The following is a 16,171-nucleotide window of genomic DNA, read 5'->3' as shown; positions in this document are numbered from 1 at the left end:
AGCCCCGATCAGAGCCCCCACGTTCACCTCTGCCCCACGCACCTCCCAAGCCCCCCAGCAGCACCACCAGCATTCTCAGTGCAGACGTCCAGCCCGGGAAGCTTCACCCCCAAAGCCACCGGCGACCCCCAGCCCCACCGACACTCCTTCACAGCCTGAGGGCCCCCGAGCAGCTTCCAGCCAGACCCTCAGCCGGCCCCACGAGCAGCCCCCAGACCCACCACAACCCCCACCGACGCCTCCCCGAGAAGGGCCGTACCGAGGGCAACCGCGGCCCCCAGGCTTCCCTGTCCCTCAGCGCAGCCTCTGCCCGCTCCAGCCGCCGCTCCAGGGCCTCGATGCGGGCGTACAGCTCCTCCATCACCACACCGACACCCGACGGGACGGGACGGGGCAGCCCACGGCGCCGGCCCTCCCCCATCGCTCGCACCGCAGGCCTCGTGCAGGCAGCGCCCCCTGCTGGTCGGGATGCGCGCTGCACCGCTCTCTCGGCTCACGTGGCGGTGCCGCCTCTCCTCGCCGCATGGCGCCCTCCGGCCGGCAGGGGGCGCTGTTGCAAAGAGCGGCGGCCAGGCGGCACCTCCCGGCGGGACGGCGCCAGGTGCGGTCGAGGCGGCGGCGGCGGAGGCTCCGGGCGCGGGGCAGGTGGGCCGGGGTTCTTCGGTTCGGTTCGGTTTGGCTCGGTGCGGTTCGGTGCCGTTGTGCGGGGACGGGAGCCGGGTCTGGGTGACGCTGTGTGGGGAAGGAAGCGTGGGCCCGGTGTCTCCGCACAGACTTGAGGCCCTGGGTTCGGTGCCCGCACGTGGAACGGCGTCCGGTCCCACGGCCCCGTCCCGGTGCCGTGTAGTGGGGGCGAGGCCCGGCTCTCCTGACCCCGCACGGAGAGATAGCGGCCCGGTCCTGCCGGCCCCTTGCCGAGGAAAGCTCCATCTGGGCGCCCTCGCAGAGGTGAGGCCCCGTGTCCCCGCACGGAGGGATGCGGAGGGCTGGGGTCCCCACGTGGGATGAGGGCCCCGTGTGGGGGCAGGCCGCGGTCCCAGGTGAGAACCCGTTCCTGGTGACCTGATACGTGGGGGGAGAGCTGGGATGGATGTCCCCACGCAGAGCGAGGGCCCCTGTGCCGCTGTTCCCTACCTGACTTAAGAGCCCGTTTCCCAGCGGAATGGGAAAGCCAGGCCCCGGTGTCCTCTGTGTGGGGTTAACAGCCCGGTCCTGGTGTCCCTGTATGGGCGGGGAAGGCCGGGTCTGGGGTCCTGGCACGGAATTAAGGCCTCGCTCCTGGTGTCTTCACATGAGGTCACTGCCCCGGTCCTGGTGTGCCCGCCGTGCCCTCACAAGGCAGGAACCCCGGTCCTGGTGTCCCCATGTGAGAGGCTCAGTCCCGGTGTCCCTGTATGGGGAGGGAAGCCCGCTCCCGGTGTGCCAAGGCCTCACAGCTCTCCCTCCCACCCTTAGCAGCTCAAGGACCCTGCAGGACACCGGGAGCAGAACAGCTGCCGGCCTCAGCCTGTCCTTTGGAGCGGGACATGGCCTCCGCGCTCCCCGGCAGCTGCCTCTGCTCATCCGGCCTCCCTCAAGCACCAGGTGAAGCCGTGCCAAGCAGCACCGCCAGCATCTCGCTGTGGACAGTGGTGGCTGCAGTGCAGGCGGTGGAGAAGAGCGTAGAGGCCCACGCCTCCCGGCTGCTCAACCTAGAGCGAAGGACGGTAACCACTGAGAAAAAGTACTTGGACTGTGAAAAAACAGTGGTGGATTTTGGGAACCAGCTGGAGAGCAAGCTGACCGTGCTGGGCACTCTCATCCGGGAGTACGGGCAGCTGCAGCGGCGTCTGGAGCACATGGAGAACCTGCTGAAGAACAGGAACTTCTGTGTGTTGCGTCTGCCCTCCGGCCTCAAGGTAACAAACTGCACCCACAGGGTGGTGAGGCATTGGCACAGGTTGCCCAAGGAGGCTGTGGATGCCCCATCCCTGCAGGCATTCAAGGCCAGGCTGGATGTGGCTCTGGGCAGCCTGGGCTGCTGGTTGGCGACCTGCACACAGCAGGGGTTGCAATGAGATGAGCATCGTGCTCCTTTGCAACCCAGGCCATGCTGTGATCTGGATGTTCCCTGTGGGCACTGAGTGTGCCCCAGTGCTGGTGGCACCTGGTTGAGGTTTCCCAGGAAACCCTTTATTTCCCCAAGCACATCAGCTGCCTGTGAGGAGGATGTTTTACTGTGCTAGAAATGCAAATACAACTGGGGGTGGTTGTTTGTATGTGTATTCGAGTTTATATTTACTGGAATCTCTTTGCAAAAGGACAGATGGTTACTAAATCCCCATAAAAATAACACTGAAGGAAACAGAACGGTGAGAAACTGGCAATATGCTTGCCCAGAATTAGCACAGAGGAAGAAGATTCTTCAGACTGAGGATCTGAGTCGTAACGATGCTTTGAGGCATAATTTCTTTTGCCCTTTCAGCACCTGATGCACGGTAGCAGTGATAAATAGAAATGCAGAAGTTCTCTCTTTTCAGTGCTGTAAGGATGGCAGAGGTATCTGCTTCAGGGCTGAGTTTGTGACTTTTACAATTGCAGGCCCCAGAGGCATCTGAAAGTGACACGGCTTGCTTTGCTGAGCAAGAGTGGGAGAACCTGGAGGAATGGCAGAAGGAGCTGTACAAGAACGTGCTGAGAGGGGACGGTGAATCTCTGAACTCTCTGGGTAAAGAATGCTTTTAAAGTCAGTTCTGGGTGCTTCTGGGTTAGCTGCCGTGGGGAACTTTCCTGCACTCAGGAGCCAAAGCTGTAGAAGCACACAGAGGTCTGTGCCTGCTGCCAGCATGGAGCACAGCTCATCCAGAGCCTCAGCGTTCAGTGGAGTGGGAACTGGCTGCTGACTCTCCCAGAGCCCTGCTGTGTGCCAAGCCCAGCCTACCAGCCCCTTCCCTCGGGGCTCTGGGTGTTTTTGGTGCTGGGATGGAGTTGGCTGCCCAAGGTGGGCCGTGCAGAGCCCCCCGTGCAGTGGGCTCTCACTGGGTGGTGTGTTTTGGCCAATGGAGCTGTTCTGGGGCACGCAGCTGTTGCCAGTACTGTTTGAAGAGGTACATTCCTCCCCATGGCTACTGTAGGCTTGGCTTGGCACCTTGTTCCCTCTCCTGTCACCTGCAGCAATGAGAGCAGTTTGATGCAACACGGAAACATTAACATTTCTGTTTCTCAACAGATTATGCAATCTCCAAACCTGACCTCTCATCCCGGCTTCAGAGAGGAGAAGTGCCCTGCAGTGAGGTGACCTCAGGACAGAAGGAGATTCCTACAGAACCAAATGCAGGCAAGAGATGAATTGATGGCATTTTTTACCCTTGGGGATAATGAGTGTGTGGTGCTGTCCCCAGACAGAGGATATGCCAGGTGATGGTCCTAATTTACTATGAAAGGAGCTTCTCAAGGAGAGCAGGCTCCAGGGGAACGACAGTGTCAGAAAGCACGCAGTGGGTTTGATCTTTCCCATTAGCAGAATATCTGTTGATTAGATCTGATGCAGGCAGCTAAGGCAGCAAAGGAGTTCAGTGCCATAGAGAACAAGAGCAACGTGAAGGAAGAAAACAGCATTTGGGGGTGTGAAAGGAGCATCTGTGGGGCTGGGGGTCTGAAGGGGTCCTTCTGGGACCGGGTGTCTGCCAGACCCAATGAGTGTTGGTTGGAAAGTGTGTGCCTGGATGTAGCACCGGGGAGGATGCTGTCCTGAAACACTGTCAGCTGTGGGGGAAGAGGAAGCCCCCTCCCTACAGGGCTGAGAACAGCAGGTAGTGCTGAGGAAAGGTTGTGTAAGAAATTGGGGTGGCAGGGAGCAAGCTGGGTGCAGGGAGGGAAGAGCCAAAGCGTGCTGTGATACCCAGTAAGGGAGTTTTTCTCTTGACATCAGCAGACTTCAGCATTCCAGAGCCGAGCTTCGCAGGAGCTCTGAAGCAGAATGAAGAGGTGTGTGCAGAGGAGCAGGAAGCCACGGAGGGTGCAGAGTTCACTGAGCTCAGCGTGGGTGAGTTCTGAGCAGTGCCACAAAGTGCTGTGCCACTGCAGAGCCAGTGCTGCATGAGGGCACCCCAGATGTTCCCCCTGCATGTGCCGGGCCCTGGGGAGAGAGCAAGAGCCGTGCTGGGGTTGAGAAAGCAGACTGAAATGTTACAGACAGTTTTACGTGTAGGAAGATTGAAGTGATGGGTAGACGAGGCGTTTCTGATAGTTTTCCCTGGAATTTCTTCTGCCTGGTGGTAGCAGTCTCAGAGGAAGGAGCTGTGCTCCAGAGGAGTCCCTCAGCACATACCTGAGGGCTTGATACCAGCTCTGCAGTCATTTCCTTGTTTCATACTTTCTCCCTCACTCTCAGTCCTGGTCTCTGTTTCTTCTTGTGCTTCATCAGAGGCATCCAAAGGTCTTGTTCAGTTTTTGTTGGTATTTGCCCTGCTGTGAGTGCTCTTTTTCACGTCCACCCGTAGTGTCACCTCTGCATGTTGTCACCTTGTTACGTACACATCCAGAGCAGCACATCTCGAGTCAAAAATTGGGAGTGTTGATGTGTTCCCCTTCAACAAAGAGGCTGCACAGGGGGGTCGCCACATCCTGGGAGGAGAGGGAAGGTGGATCTCGTGGAAAGGGCCACCACTGTCTGAAGAGTGTGAAGTACTGGGATGTTGGTGTATGGAGGGCAGCAGATGCAGTGGGAAGCAAAGTCCTACCCCAGGTTCATGAGATCTTAGCACCTGGGAGGAGGAGGACAGCTGGAAGCAATTTTGGAAGCTCTGGGCAGCGCTGAAGCGTGTGCTGTCTTGGAAGGCAGCGCTTCTCTCTGCTCCCTCTGTTGTGGCTTCTGACACTCGCTGCTCAGCCAGCTGGAAGGGCAGCACTCCTGTGCTCTTCACTCGTATTCTGTCTTGTTTGAGTCCTCCAGTTGACTCGATTGGTACAGCAGTGTTTCATGCTCTCTGCTAAGAGGGGCCTGTTTGATGCAAGGGTGGTAGGGGAAGGACGGGCGTTTGAGAAGCATCTCTGTCTCCCGGCAGTGAATGTCCCCTTTGTTTTTCTCCTCAGTTCCAGCTGATGAGGTGATAGCATTCAAAATAGAGCAGCTGGACTCTGATGAATGCCTGCAAAGCTCAGAGTGTCCCACAGCTTTATCCGGGGAATCGGAAGACGTGGTTTTCCAGAGCGCCAACGAGGTGCTGCCCTTTGACAGTCAGTACAGCTCTGCTGTGCCCCTGGGAAACCAGAGCATGAGCAGGTCGGTGCCATCTGCTTCTGGGGAAGGTGATCTTGGTGAAATCAACACCGTCACGTTCTACAGGCAAGAGTATCCCGAGGAGAGGCCTCACTCATGTGTTGCATGTAGGAAGGGCTTGTGTCTGAAGAAGATGCTGATGATGCAGCAGCAGAATTACAGCACGCTGTGTGGCAGTGAGCCCGCTGAAGATGAGAACATCTTTATCCATCAGCCTCACCAGCAGATCCACGTTGCCACAGAGAGCTTCAAGCAGAACCCGAAGGTAAAAGCTCCCCCAGCCACAAACAAGGCACGTGGCAGCTCCAGGTGCATGAAGAGCATCAGCAGCAACCGCAGCAAACCGGGGCACCCACAGGGGAAGCCTTACAAGTGCAGCAAGTGTCAGGAGTGCTTCTCCCAGAAGAAAACCCTCATCGTCCACCAGCGCGTGCACTCGGGCCGGAGCCCGGGGGTCCTTTGGTGCTCGTACTGTGGGAAGACTTTCAGCCATCCCTCCAATCTGATCCGGCATCAGAGGATCCACACTGGGGAGAGACCATACCAGTGCAACGAGTGCTTGAAACGCTTCACCCAGAAGCAGCACCTCCTTCAGCACGAGAAGATCCACCTGCGAGAGAGGAACTGCGCCGTCAGGAGTCACACGAGGGAGGCACCGCTATAGGGCTTCTAGGTTGTGCAGGGCTCACGTGGCCCTACGGCCCCCGGGCGAGGAAGGCAGGAGAGGACAGAGTCTCTGCTGCTCAGCATCCAAGTCTCTATTTATCATAAAGTAGAATTAGGATCCACCACGGCATGACTGCCCTCTTCTTCGTGGTGGTGATGATGCGATACCTCATAGTTAGCTGAAAGTCTCTTAAGAACAAAAGTGTGTCGGGTCTCTCCAGGTTTGAGTCAGTTATTTGAACTGGTTACAGCAAGCAGCTGCTTTTCACCTGGAGTTTCCCTCCCTGCATTCCTTGATGAATTTCTGCTGCGCTCAGTTTCGTGGGCAAGCTTGAGTGACATGTTTAAAGGACTCCAGGATATTAAAGACATGCACGAGAGGAAGTGTCACTGATGACTCGCAGGGAGACTCTGGGTTTGTACTGCAGTGACAGGGGAATTCCCTTTTTGTCTTGCTTCTGAGCACACCTAATAGAGGCAGCATTGCCCAGGCTCCTCCTGGTACCTCTTGGACTCCCGGTGGAACTGAAGGGAGAAACAACTGATAAGCCAGAGGCAGTGCTCAGCTGTGCCCTCAGGCTGAAGTGAGCACTCAGATGATGTTCTGTATCTGCCCCTGCATTAACACTTTTTCCTTTGTCTTTATTGTCCTCATCTCTCTTTCCTCCTGCTAGCGTGGGGTACGTATGCTCTTCTGATAGTAGAGATGGGCTTTCATTATATCCCAGAAGGAAACGCGTTCGGCCAACAGCCCCAATACATCGTGCAGCTTCAGGGCTCACAGTGCTGCCTGACCTGGCTTAAAGCTGCTCTTTGATCTCCTCATCACCCACAGGGCTTTTGAAACCTCTCTGCCACTTCCTGGTCCCCAGGTGCCCACTAGGACAGGTGCATATGGCTGGCTCGTGCTTGCAGGGACAGAAGTGTTCCTGGGCAGGTCTGTTAGCTGGAAGCTCTTCTGGCCCAGCAGTGAGCTCTTTCCAGGACCTCGCTGTTCAACACCACCTGCCCTGACATTGGAGCACAAGACAGCAGTGCTGCTGTGCCTGTTGCAGCCAAGCGGCGAGGCAGCTCCAGGCTCTGGTTTAGGCTAACCTGATTCCTGCAGAATCTGGAGCAGGTCAGGGTGAGCCTGTGTGAGCCTGTGTGAGCCTGTGTGAGCCTGTGTGAGCCTGTGTGAGCCTGTGTGAGCCTGCTCATCCGCAGGAGTGGCACAGAACTCTGCTGCAGGAGCGTCAACCGCTGCAGGCATTTCCCTGACACGTCTGCCCGTGGCCTCTTCTCATCCTAGTGCTGCTGAGATCTTTGCTTTCCGAGCAGCTCTGTGTGTGGTGAAGCCTCTCTTTGTGTACTCACCTATTTTTTTTCCCCCAAAATATCTCTGGGGACAGCCAATGTTCTGTGTTTTGTCACTTGTCAGCATTCAGTGCCCGCTCGGTACCACGAAGCACTGAGCACCAGTTTTGCTTTGCTGTGCGACATGCTAAGCAGAATCTCTTGGCAGTCAGCAGCAGAAGGCATTTGACATCCAGACAATCCGTTTGGGCCTGTTCAGTAAACTGATCCATCCTCCAGTGCTTCCTGCTGACAGCTGCTCAACTGCTTGTTTCCTCCTTTTCCTTGCGTAGACTGTGAGCCCCCAGGGCAGGGAGCACGTTTCTGTCATTTGCAAATGCCAGTTCAACCTGCAGCGGTAAATACTTGATTTTTTTTATTACCATAACATTAAACTTGAATGGATGAAAGCTGTGAAGCCTTAAGCACTTCTTTTTTTTTGGGGTCTTTTTGAAAAGCACTTTTTCCTGCTTGCTTGGCCCCCGGTGTGTGTCCATAGGGAAGGGCTGTGTGCATGGTCACTGAGCTCTCAGGGGTCCTGCTGTGTTTGTAGCACCCTGCCTCACTGATGGGAAGACACACACCTACCTTGCATCACAAACACAATGGAGTTGTGGGTTTTGATTGCATTTTTTGGTTTGTTTTAATGCTGCAGTGGAACCTGAGCAGGAGAGCTGATTTCCATGTGTGTGTATCTGAGATTCAAACGGTGTCACAGTGCCAATAGCACCTACAGACAGGATGGAAATTACTCATTGTGCTGTTCTCACAAACAAACCAAGTCAGTGCTGCCATCAAAAAGTTTTCAGCAACCACAGGATTGCTGAAGGATTCGGTCATCGGGGAAATTCTTTACCCAGAGAGTGGTGAGGTGCTGGAACAGCTGCCCAGAGGGGCTGTGATGCCCCGTCGTTGGAGGTGTTCAAGGCCAGATTGATGGGACCCTGGGCAGCCTGGTTTAGCATTAAATGTGGAGGTTGGTGGCCCTGCATGTGGCAGGGGATTGGAGATTCATGATCCTTGAGGTCCCTTCCAACCCTGGGCATTCTGTGATGCTGTGATTGCAGCCATCATCAGTTTGGCCCATTGGAGTCGAGGCAGAGCAGGATTATTCTGGGATACAAAGGTAGAGGTGCTGTTGCATGAAGCAGCAGCGGTGCTCTGTGATGGCAGCAGCCTGAATCTTGGCTAGGATCACTTTTGTGGGTCATTCTACAAACCAACAACTACAGGCAACTTTTATGTACTGTTATGGCGTGGTACAGTGTTGCCACCTCTGCTCCGTGTTGCACTGCTGTTGTGTGAAAAGTTGGTTGTTTCAGTGTCACAGGATCACAGAACAGCCTGGGTTGCAAAGGAGCACGATGCTCATCCAGCTCCAACCCCTGCTGTGTGCAGGTCGCCAACCAGCAGCCCAGGCTGCCCAGAGCCACATCCAGCCTGGCCTTGAATGCCTGCAGGGATGGGGCATCCACAGCCTCCTTGGGCAACCTGTGCCAGTGTGTCCAGCAGTGTGGGCTGGGAAGGATGACACCATCCTGACAGCACTCCCCTGATTTTGATGGGGAGGCTTCACATGGTAGCTGCTGCCGAAGCTCCGTATTTCATCACTTACTGATGCCACCTTTGATAATGCAGATGAAGCTGTACTTCGTGCAGTGAGTCATAGTTTCCCTGCTTGAGCTGAGCTCTTGTATTTCAGAGATCAATATGTGTATTTATAACAGATCACGGAGCTATTTTGAGCTTTGTGCTGCTTCCATTTTAAAAATTCAGCCCTGAATCCAAGAAGAAATGCCAAGCGGCACAGGAGCACACTGATCTTCCAAGGAGAAGAGAGGAATCCTTCCCGTGCACAGACACAGCGTTGCTTAAAGGATGGACCAGAAGCTGCAGGGAAAGGCCAGGGCAGATGCAGGAGGACGTATTTCAGGAGCATGAGGTCTTCTATGTGCACCCTGAGCTGCGTGGTGGTTTGTTCACTGCAGAACCTTCTGCTGTTAGAGCTGCTTCAGATGCAGCTCCACGTCTCTGATTGCTTCACCGCTTCAGATCTGCTTGGTGAAAGCCTCTCTGAGCGTTGTGCCTCATCAAGGCAGGAATTATTTGCGTGCCATTGCTGCCACTTCAGTTTTGGAGAGGCACACCAGCATCCAAGCTCCTATGCACCAATTAAACAGAAGACATGAGAGCATGTGTAGGTGCAGAGAAGGCCCTGTCCTCTGGCAGCCCTCAGCAGCAGGACCAGAACAACGCACGAGCCACACAGCTGCCTCCATGTCCATCTGGGGTGGGCTGGACCCTTTGGATGTGCAGAAGGAGAGTTTCTCTGCTCCAGCAGCCCTTGGTAGGGGCCCATGGAGGCCATGCTGGGGGAGCCCACCTGGCTCTGGTGGCACAGCACCACATCTTTGGCATCACGGGGCAACTCTCGGCCAGGAGCAGCTGCTGCCATCCACACAGACACATGCAGTGTGTTTGGCGCTGTCGCACACGGCATCCTCGTCTCTGTGTTGGAGATGTGGATTTGATGCATGGGCCGTTTGGTGGGTGAGGAATTGGCTGGTGATTGCACTCAGAGTTGTGGTCAGTGGCTCAATGTCCACGTGGAGATGGGTGACAAACGGTGTTGGGACCAAAACCATCTCATGTCTTTGCAGCTTTGCTGATGACACCAAGCAGTGTGCTGCAGTCTGACATTGGAGGGAAGGGCTGCCCCCCAGAAAGGGCTGAGATCAGGCCATGCAAACCACCTGTGCTCCAAGAAGGCCAAGTGCACAGCGCTACAGCCAGGTGAGGGCAATGCCAAGCACAGACATGGACAGAGCAGCGCTTGGATTGAGTGCAACCACGAGGAGGAGGACTTGGGGCTGTTGGGGGATGCAGAACTGAACACAGGTGTGCTTACAGCCCGGAAAGCTGCCCGTGTCCTGTGCTGCACCGAAGCAGTGTGGCTCTCATCCCCCCACAGTGCTGTGCTCTGCTCAGGGGTTGAGGTGAGGAGGTGATGGTTCAGGGCTTATGATGGAGGCACCTCTGTAGGGACACCTGCATGAAGTGGAGGACCTCGGGTGTTTTTGGCCTGACTGTGCACATCTCCCATGAGTTTGGTGCTCCTCGGGAGGTTGGCAGAGCAGAGCCACGGAGGTGACACCCCCAGATCCCAGCTGGGATCCCGCAGCGGTGATGTCTGCTGTGCTGTGGCCGTGGTGGCACCACGGAGCTCCTGAGAGGAACCACAGGCACAAGGATGGGCCCGGGCTCCTTCAGACCGCAGACCCGCAGTGTGGCTGAGGATGGGGACCCTCGGGGTTCCTCCGGTCCCCCAACCCAGCAGGGCCCCCCAGAGCACAGCGGGGTGGGAGCTCCCCGAGGAGGAGAGCCCGCAGCCGCCGTCCCCGCGCAGAGGGGCAGCTCCTGGGCTGCAGTTCGTGCCGCCCCGGCAGCGCTGAGCACAGCGCGGCTCCGTGCCCCGCGACCCCCGCCGGGCTCCGTTCCCCGCTCCGCCCTCCCGGCACGGCAGCTCCGCCTCCCGGTGCGGGGCGGCGGCAGAGGGCGCTGCGGGGCCGTCCGGGGTTGCGGGCCGCTGTTCGTACGGCCATGGCGGGGCCGCTGCTGGGCCGGGCGGTGTCGGCGCGGCTGCTCCGCCTGGAGGGCCGCCTGGCGCGGGCGGAGCGGCGGCTGAGGCTCGCGCTGGCGCTGCGGGGCCGCGTGCGGGCGCTGGAGCGACGATTGGAGCCGCTTCGGGGAGCGCCGCGACGCGGGGACGGAGCGGAGGGTGCGCGGCGGCGCCGGGGCTGCGGCCGAAAGGACGGGGAGGGGAGCGGAGCCGCCGCGGAGAGCGGGAGGAGATCGCGGCGCGGCTCCGCGCTGCGGGAGCGGAGGGCGGCGGGGAGGCAGCGCTGCGGCGCGGCACGAGGAACTGTGCGTCCGATCAGAGCTTTGGGAGATGTGGCCGAGGGATGCGGGCGGGCCTCGCTCAGGAAGGGGCGCAGCCAGAGGTTCTGCTGGGCTTAGAGTTAGTTTCGGATACGGGAGCTGATGTTGCCTGAATTCCCCACGCAGAAGACGGCGGTGTCTGTGTTAAGAAGGAGGAAGAGCCGCGCGCAGCGGCGCAGGAGGAGCTGGAGGCTGCGGGAGCGGAGCGGGAGCCGTGCCCAGGTGAGCAACTGCGTGCCCCGGGGGGGAGAGAAACGGAGCCACTGCATTCCAGGCCTTGTTGGCTTTTTTCTTCTCTTCTCACGCATTCCAAAGCTTTGCTGGAACTCCTGCAGGTTTTGAACAGAGCTGGCAGTCCCGGCTGCTCGGCGGCGTTCCGTTGCTTTGGTGGCACTGCTTTGCCTCGCTGAGCAGCTGCTGTGCTTTGGAGCTGACTGCCCTCACTCCATACAAAGGGCAGCAGCTCGCTCTGTTGGCGCTGACAGTTTTATTTGGTCTCCGGCTTTGGGATTTTTAGAGGCTCCTGTGAGGTTCTGTGAATAAACCAGGCTTATGGGAGCCTGTGTAAAATGTAGGGTTGGGGGAAAAAATCAAATCAGAACAGGTCTCAGCCTTGTAACGTCCTGAACTTGAGCGCTTCTGGTAGGCTTGCCGTGGGCTTTCCCCTTTACAGAGCCAGCATTCTTTGAGCCTGAAGCTCCAGGTCAGACCAAGAGAGGCACGGAGGCGTACGGCAGGGAGCTGCCCGGCACAGCGCATGAAGACCTGCCAGGAGATGCAGGTGAGGATTCCCTGTACAGCTCCCGCTGTAGGAGTGGCCCCTCAGTGCCTCCTGACCTTTTGTCTCCCCCGAGGCTTTGTGGGTGCTTCTCTTATCTTTGTGAGCTCCCAAATCTCCTCTGCTTCGTGTCTTTCTCCGGTGTTTCTCAGTTGTGTACATTTTCCCCAACAAACAGAGTCGCAGAGCTGCGTGACTGCGGTCTTGTCGTGGATTAAACGAGAGGAGGAGCCGCACTGCCCCGAGCAGCAGGGCTCAGAGAAAGAAGAAATCCCTGCAGAGCCAAGTGCAGGTCGGTCGTGAATTTCAGCTGAGATTTCTTGGGATAGTGTGTCTAATTTAAAGCTTTTTTTCATCTATTAAAATTCATGGCCTTATAATGTAAGCCATGAAAGAACAGGTGCAAACCTCAGTCTGCCGGTTGAGGCTTGTTCGCAAAGTAGGTTCTGTGCTTTCTGTCCCCCAGCAGCCTCAAACTGTCCCAAAAGCTGCCTTGGATTGTGGTTGAGGGGCAGTTAGGGGACAGAGGCACATCTCTGGATGCAGGCTCAGCCTTAGGGAAGCTTTAGCTGCACAAATCTGCACTGGGATATTAACTGCAGTCTTGTGGCGCAGAGCTCCGGAGTGCAGCTCCTGACTGGGTGATTGAAGAGGGGATGCATCATCTTTAAGTTATTTAGGCGTGGTAAAGTTACTGTAGAGTAAATTAGACTCTCAGTCCGCCAGTCACCTTATGGGAGCTGCCTCCCTGCATGGTTCTACCCCACAGAAACAAAGAGTCATCCAGGATATTGGCTTGGTGGAAGGCTGGATCAGCTCTGCCTACACCTTTCCGTAGAGATTCCTGTTCTGGCTGCTCTAAGAGTCCTCAGAGCACAGCAGGAGGAATAAGAGCTTGGGATGTTTGTGCAGTGTGGATGGTGCTGGTCTCAGTCGGCCACCCATGGCCCTTACAGTGCTCAGTGGAGCCTTTCTGCAGCAGCTCTGAGCAGTTGGATGGGACACAGGTCTCAGGGGACAAAAGAATCACGGAGCATGAGAAGCCTGAGCTGAAGACTACTGAGGAAAATTAGTCTGAAAAATGAGACACTGGAAACTTTAATTCTAGAAAGAGGAAAATTGCAGAGCAGTGGAACGAGAGGCAGAGAAGAGTGGGATTTGCTTTGTCTGGGGTAAATCTAGAGCTGTGCCTAAGCTGCTGAGTTGTCCGGTACCTTCTGGGATGGATTGTTGGGAGTCAGAAGAAAGCAGGAGGGCTTTCTGGAGGACAGGCAGCTGTCAGCTCTGGCTGCCTTGTGCCAGCAGCACTGGGATCAGCTCCAAGTCACGGGAGCCTTCCTCTTGCCTCAGCACTGCTCTCAGCTCTCCCCGCAGCAGCCCAGCCTGCAGAGGCAGCAGCTCACGTACAAGGAGGGGTTGTGCACGCTGAGCTGTTTGCCTGGCTTTGCTGCCTCAGCGTGGACCTTTGCTTCTTCAGCTGTGCAGTGGAGCGCTGAGCTGCGGTGCTGTCTGCCCTGTCGGAAACACAGGGAACTCAGGCTGACACATTAGAGAGCTGAATGAGACCTGAAGGGGAGGTGTCACATTAGTGATTATTCACCTAGATTTGAATTGCAAAAAGGACCATTTGTTCTCCTGGAGGTTTTGTTTCAGTGGAACACTGGCTTTTCCCTCTCCCTCGTATTAAAGCCTTCCATCATACTGCCTCCATCCGTCGGTTGGCACCGTGCAGCCGTAGATGAGGCTTCTGGATACCATTAAGAGATTTCCTTAACTGAAAGACTGTGGAATCTGTCTGTTTCAGTGCATGATGAGAACAGAAGGAGGGACTGCCTGGCTGACAGCTCTGTAAGCACGATGTGTGACTCCGACATGCTGGAGAGACCTGAGGAGAAGTTTCACGAGGATCCCGGCTCCGCGTTGACGTGGGAAAGTCAGTGGAGCTCAGAAATGATGGAAACAACCACCAGCAGGAATGGCTTTGGGGGTGATGCTCAGTACGACCGAGCCTTTGGCGAACAACTGGATCTCTTTATTGCTCAGCCAAATGATGTCAGAAAGAGACTGTGCGTGTCCAGCAGGTGTGAGAGGAACTATATCCAGCAGGAGCATCTTCCAGCTCTGCAGGGAGCCCAGGAAGAGCTGCTGCCAGTCCCCAAGTGTGAGAACAGTCCCATGGAGGCGGCCTTCCAGCACCCAGTGGATGCTGCAGGGGAGAAGTTTGAAGGGCTGCCAGCCAAGCTCGTGCCAAGCAGTGCAGGTAGAACCAGGCTTCGTGAGCACAACGGCCTTTGCAGAGAGGAGCAGCCGTCGATGGGGAGTGGAGGGAAGCTCCCTGCAGAGAATTTGCTATCCAGCCCCTGCGAGGCCGACCCGCGGGACGTGTTGGAGGCGCCCAGGGGTGGCTTAGCGAGCCAACAGCAGAGCCAGGGCAGGGGGAAGTCCTACATATGCAATGACTGTGGGAAAAGCTTTGTTTGTCACTCCTGGCTTGTCCGACACCAGACCTCTCACACGGGTGAGAGGCCCTACAAGTGCTCCGAGTGTGACAAAAGCTACAGGAGGAAGGATTATCTCTTAAAACATCTGCGCCGCCACTCGGGAGAGGGGCTTTTCCCATGCCACCTCTGCAGCAAAAGGTTCGTACTCAGGAGGAGTTTAATTAAGCATCAGGAAAGCCATGTGCAGAGAACACATCAGACTGCCAGCTGGCCCTGCGCAGAGATCAGGGAATCCGTGCTGCACTCCAGATAGGAAATCCTGCCCTGTTGTGGGCAGCCAAGCAGGTGCACAGCGGGGTCTTCCAGCTCAGCACTGAGCTGAGGTGGCTGTTGGATGGCAGCTCCCTGCATGGGGAGGGGAGAACGTTGGTGTTTATTTTCCACAGAGTGCATCGGGGCGATCTCTGGAGCTGCCTGACGGCTGCAGGGCAGTTGGACCGATGGCCTTCGGGAGTCCCTTCCAACCCTAAGGATTCTATGCCTTGCTATGGGATATGCAGGAAATCTGCAGTGCTCACAGCTCCTGAACCCACTCTGGAGAGAATTAACATCGACACAGAGCGCTGTGTGAATGCTTCGGGCTGGAGGACATCCCAGATGTCATCCCATGGCATCTCAGAGTCTGGGAACGGATCTGTGGGTGACTTCAGTATCCTGTACTGAGCACAGGGAGCCGTGTGAGCTGAGGAGGGCTGCGTTCCGCCTCCAGTGGTGGTGCAGGGAGTTCCCGTGTGACCCCACAGCACGCTGTGCCTTCTGGGCAGCCTTCAGGTGCTTCTCCGTCGCAGCTCTGGACGGTGTCGTGCAACTTGCTGAGTCCTGATAACAGGCCCTGTAAACCTTTGTAGAACGTCCTCCTCGAGGCGTTGAGTTGCTGCGTTTTTACGGGGGGAGGGGCGCTGCCGGGTCAAATGCTCTGCGACATCGCGTTGCTTTTGATAATAAAGAAGCTTCTCGTGGCTCTCAGTGACGCTGAGCCTCGCAGGGTGGAAATGCAGGAACCGAGGCCGAATCAGAGCCAGGTTCCTGGCTCCCACGTCCGGCCCGGCGCCGCGCCGCTGTCGTTATGGCAACGGGCCGGCTGTGGGCGCTTCCTGTGACGTCACGCTCGCTCCTCCTCCAATCAAAAAGCTCTGCTTTCTCCATTGGCCAGACTTGGGAGGCCGCGCGGCACGTGCCCGCGTTGATTGGCTCTAGTCGTGCGGGGGGGCGGGGCAAAGCAGCTGCAGGCCAATGGCGAGGGGAGGCGGGGTGGTTCTTCGCGCACCGAGCGTTCTGATTGGCTCGCACCGGGTCGAGGGGGGCGGTGCGCAGCAAGATGGCGGCGCCGTGGTGGCGGGGAGCGGGGTTGTGCCGGCCGGCCTTCGCACAGCCCTCCTGAGGGCCGCCGGGGCGAGCCGCAGCGGCGCCCCGGGCACCCGAAGCATCGGGCTCAGGCCGGGATGTTTGGATCTGGCCCTTTGTCGGGGCCCCTGAGTGAACTTGGTGGCGGAACGCGCGGGGTTCCTCACGGAAGCGCCGGTTAACGAAAGGCGTTGCATTGCGGGAGGTCCGCGCCGCTCGCAGCTGTGTGCGAACGGCTCCTTGAAGCTGGTTTAAAAGGTTTTTCCCTTTCGGGTGTTTCGGTCGCTTCAATGCGGTGAAGCTGAGCGCTGCTGGGGCTGCGGCCCGCGCACAGCTCTTCCCGCTCTG

General features: G+C 57.2%; 2 protein-coding genes across 3 annotated transcripts in view; one reads left to right on the top strand and one right to left on the bottom strand.

The window, feature by feature from the left end:
• LOC122193717 (zinc finger protein 282-like) overlaps window positions 1–398 on the bottom strand; it is a 5,034-nt gene extending 4,636 nt beyond the window's left edge. For both annotated transcript variants that reach the window (XM_042894579.1, XM_042894580.1), the window contains exon 1: window positions 260–398. In XM_042894579.1, the coding sequence (XP_042750513.1) occupies window positions 260–361 (102 nt within the window). In that variant the 5' untranslated portion in view covers window positions 362–398. The remainder of the gene's footprint in view (window positions 1–259) is intronic.
• Window positions 399–618: 220 nt separating this feature from the next.
• Window positions 619–15,449, top strand: LOC122193727 (zinc finger protein 777-like). Its single transcript, XM_042894594.1, has 9 exons — window positions 619–645; window positions 1,456–1,898; window positions 2,581–2,707; window positions 3,209–3,316; window positions 3,911–4,024; window positions 11,327–11,422; window positions 11,874–11,981; window positions 12,157–12,270; window positions 13,783–15,449. Exons 2-9 carry the CDS (start codon window positions 1,527–1,529, stop codon window positions 14,730–14,732), a joined length of 1,989 nt encoding a protein of 662 aa, XP_042750528.1. The 5' UTR covers window positions 619–645; window positions 1,456–1,526; the 3' UTR covers window positions 14,733–15,449.
• Window positions 15,450–16,171: the final 722 nt, after the last annotated feature.

The sequence above is a fragment of the Lagopus leucura genome, unplaced genomic scaffold (assembly GCF_019238085.1).
Source record: "Lagopus leucura isolate 7727_CA_CO unplaced genomic scaffold, USGS_WTPT01 227-14_obj-0_obj, whole genome shotgun sequence".
Taxonomy (NCBI): domain Eukaryota; kingdom Metazoa; phylum Chordata; class Aves; order Galliformes; family Phasianidae; genus Lagopus; species Lagopus leucura.
This window is presented reverse-complemented; position numbering and strand designations above follow the sequence as displayed.

Bases quoted from the DNA above. Each gene is read 5' to 3' on its own strand.
- LOC122193727 (XM_042894594.1), top strand. From the start codon at position 1,527: ATGGCCTCCGCGCTCCCCGGCAGCTGCCTCTGCTCATCCGGCCTCCCT. The intron at 2,708-3,208 runs GTAAAGAATGCT...GTTTCTCAACAG, and splicing joins TGAATCTCTGAACTCTCTGG to ATTATGCAATCTCCAAACCT. The intron at 3,317-3,910 runs GCAAGAGATGAA...TCTTGACATCAG, and splicing joins TCCTACAGAACCAAATGCAG to CAGACTTCAGCATTCCAGAG.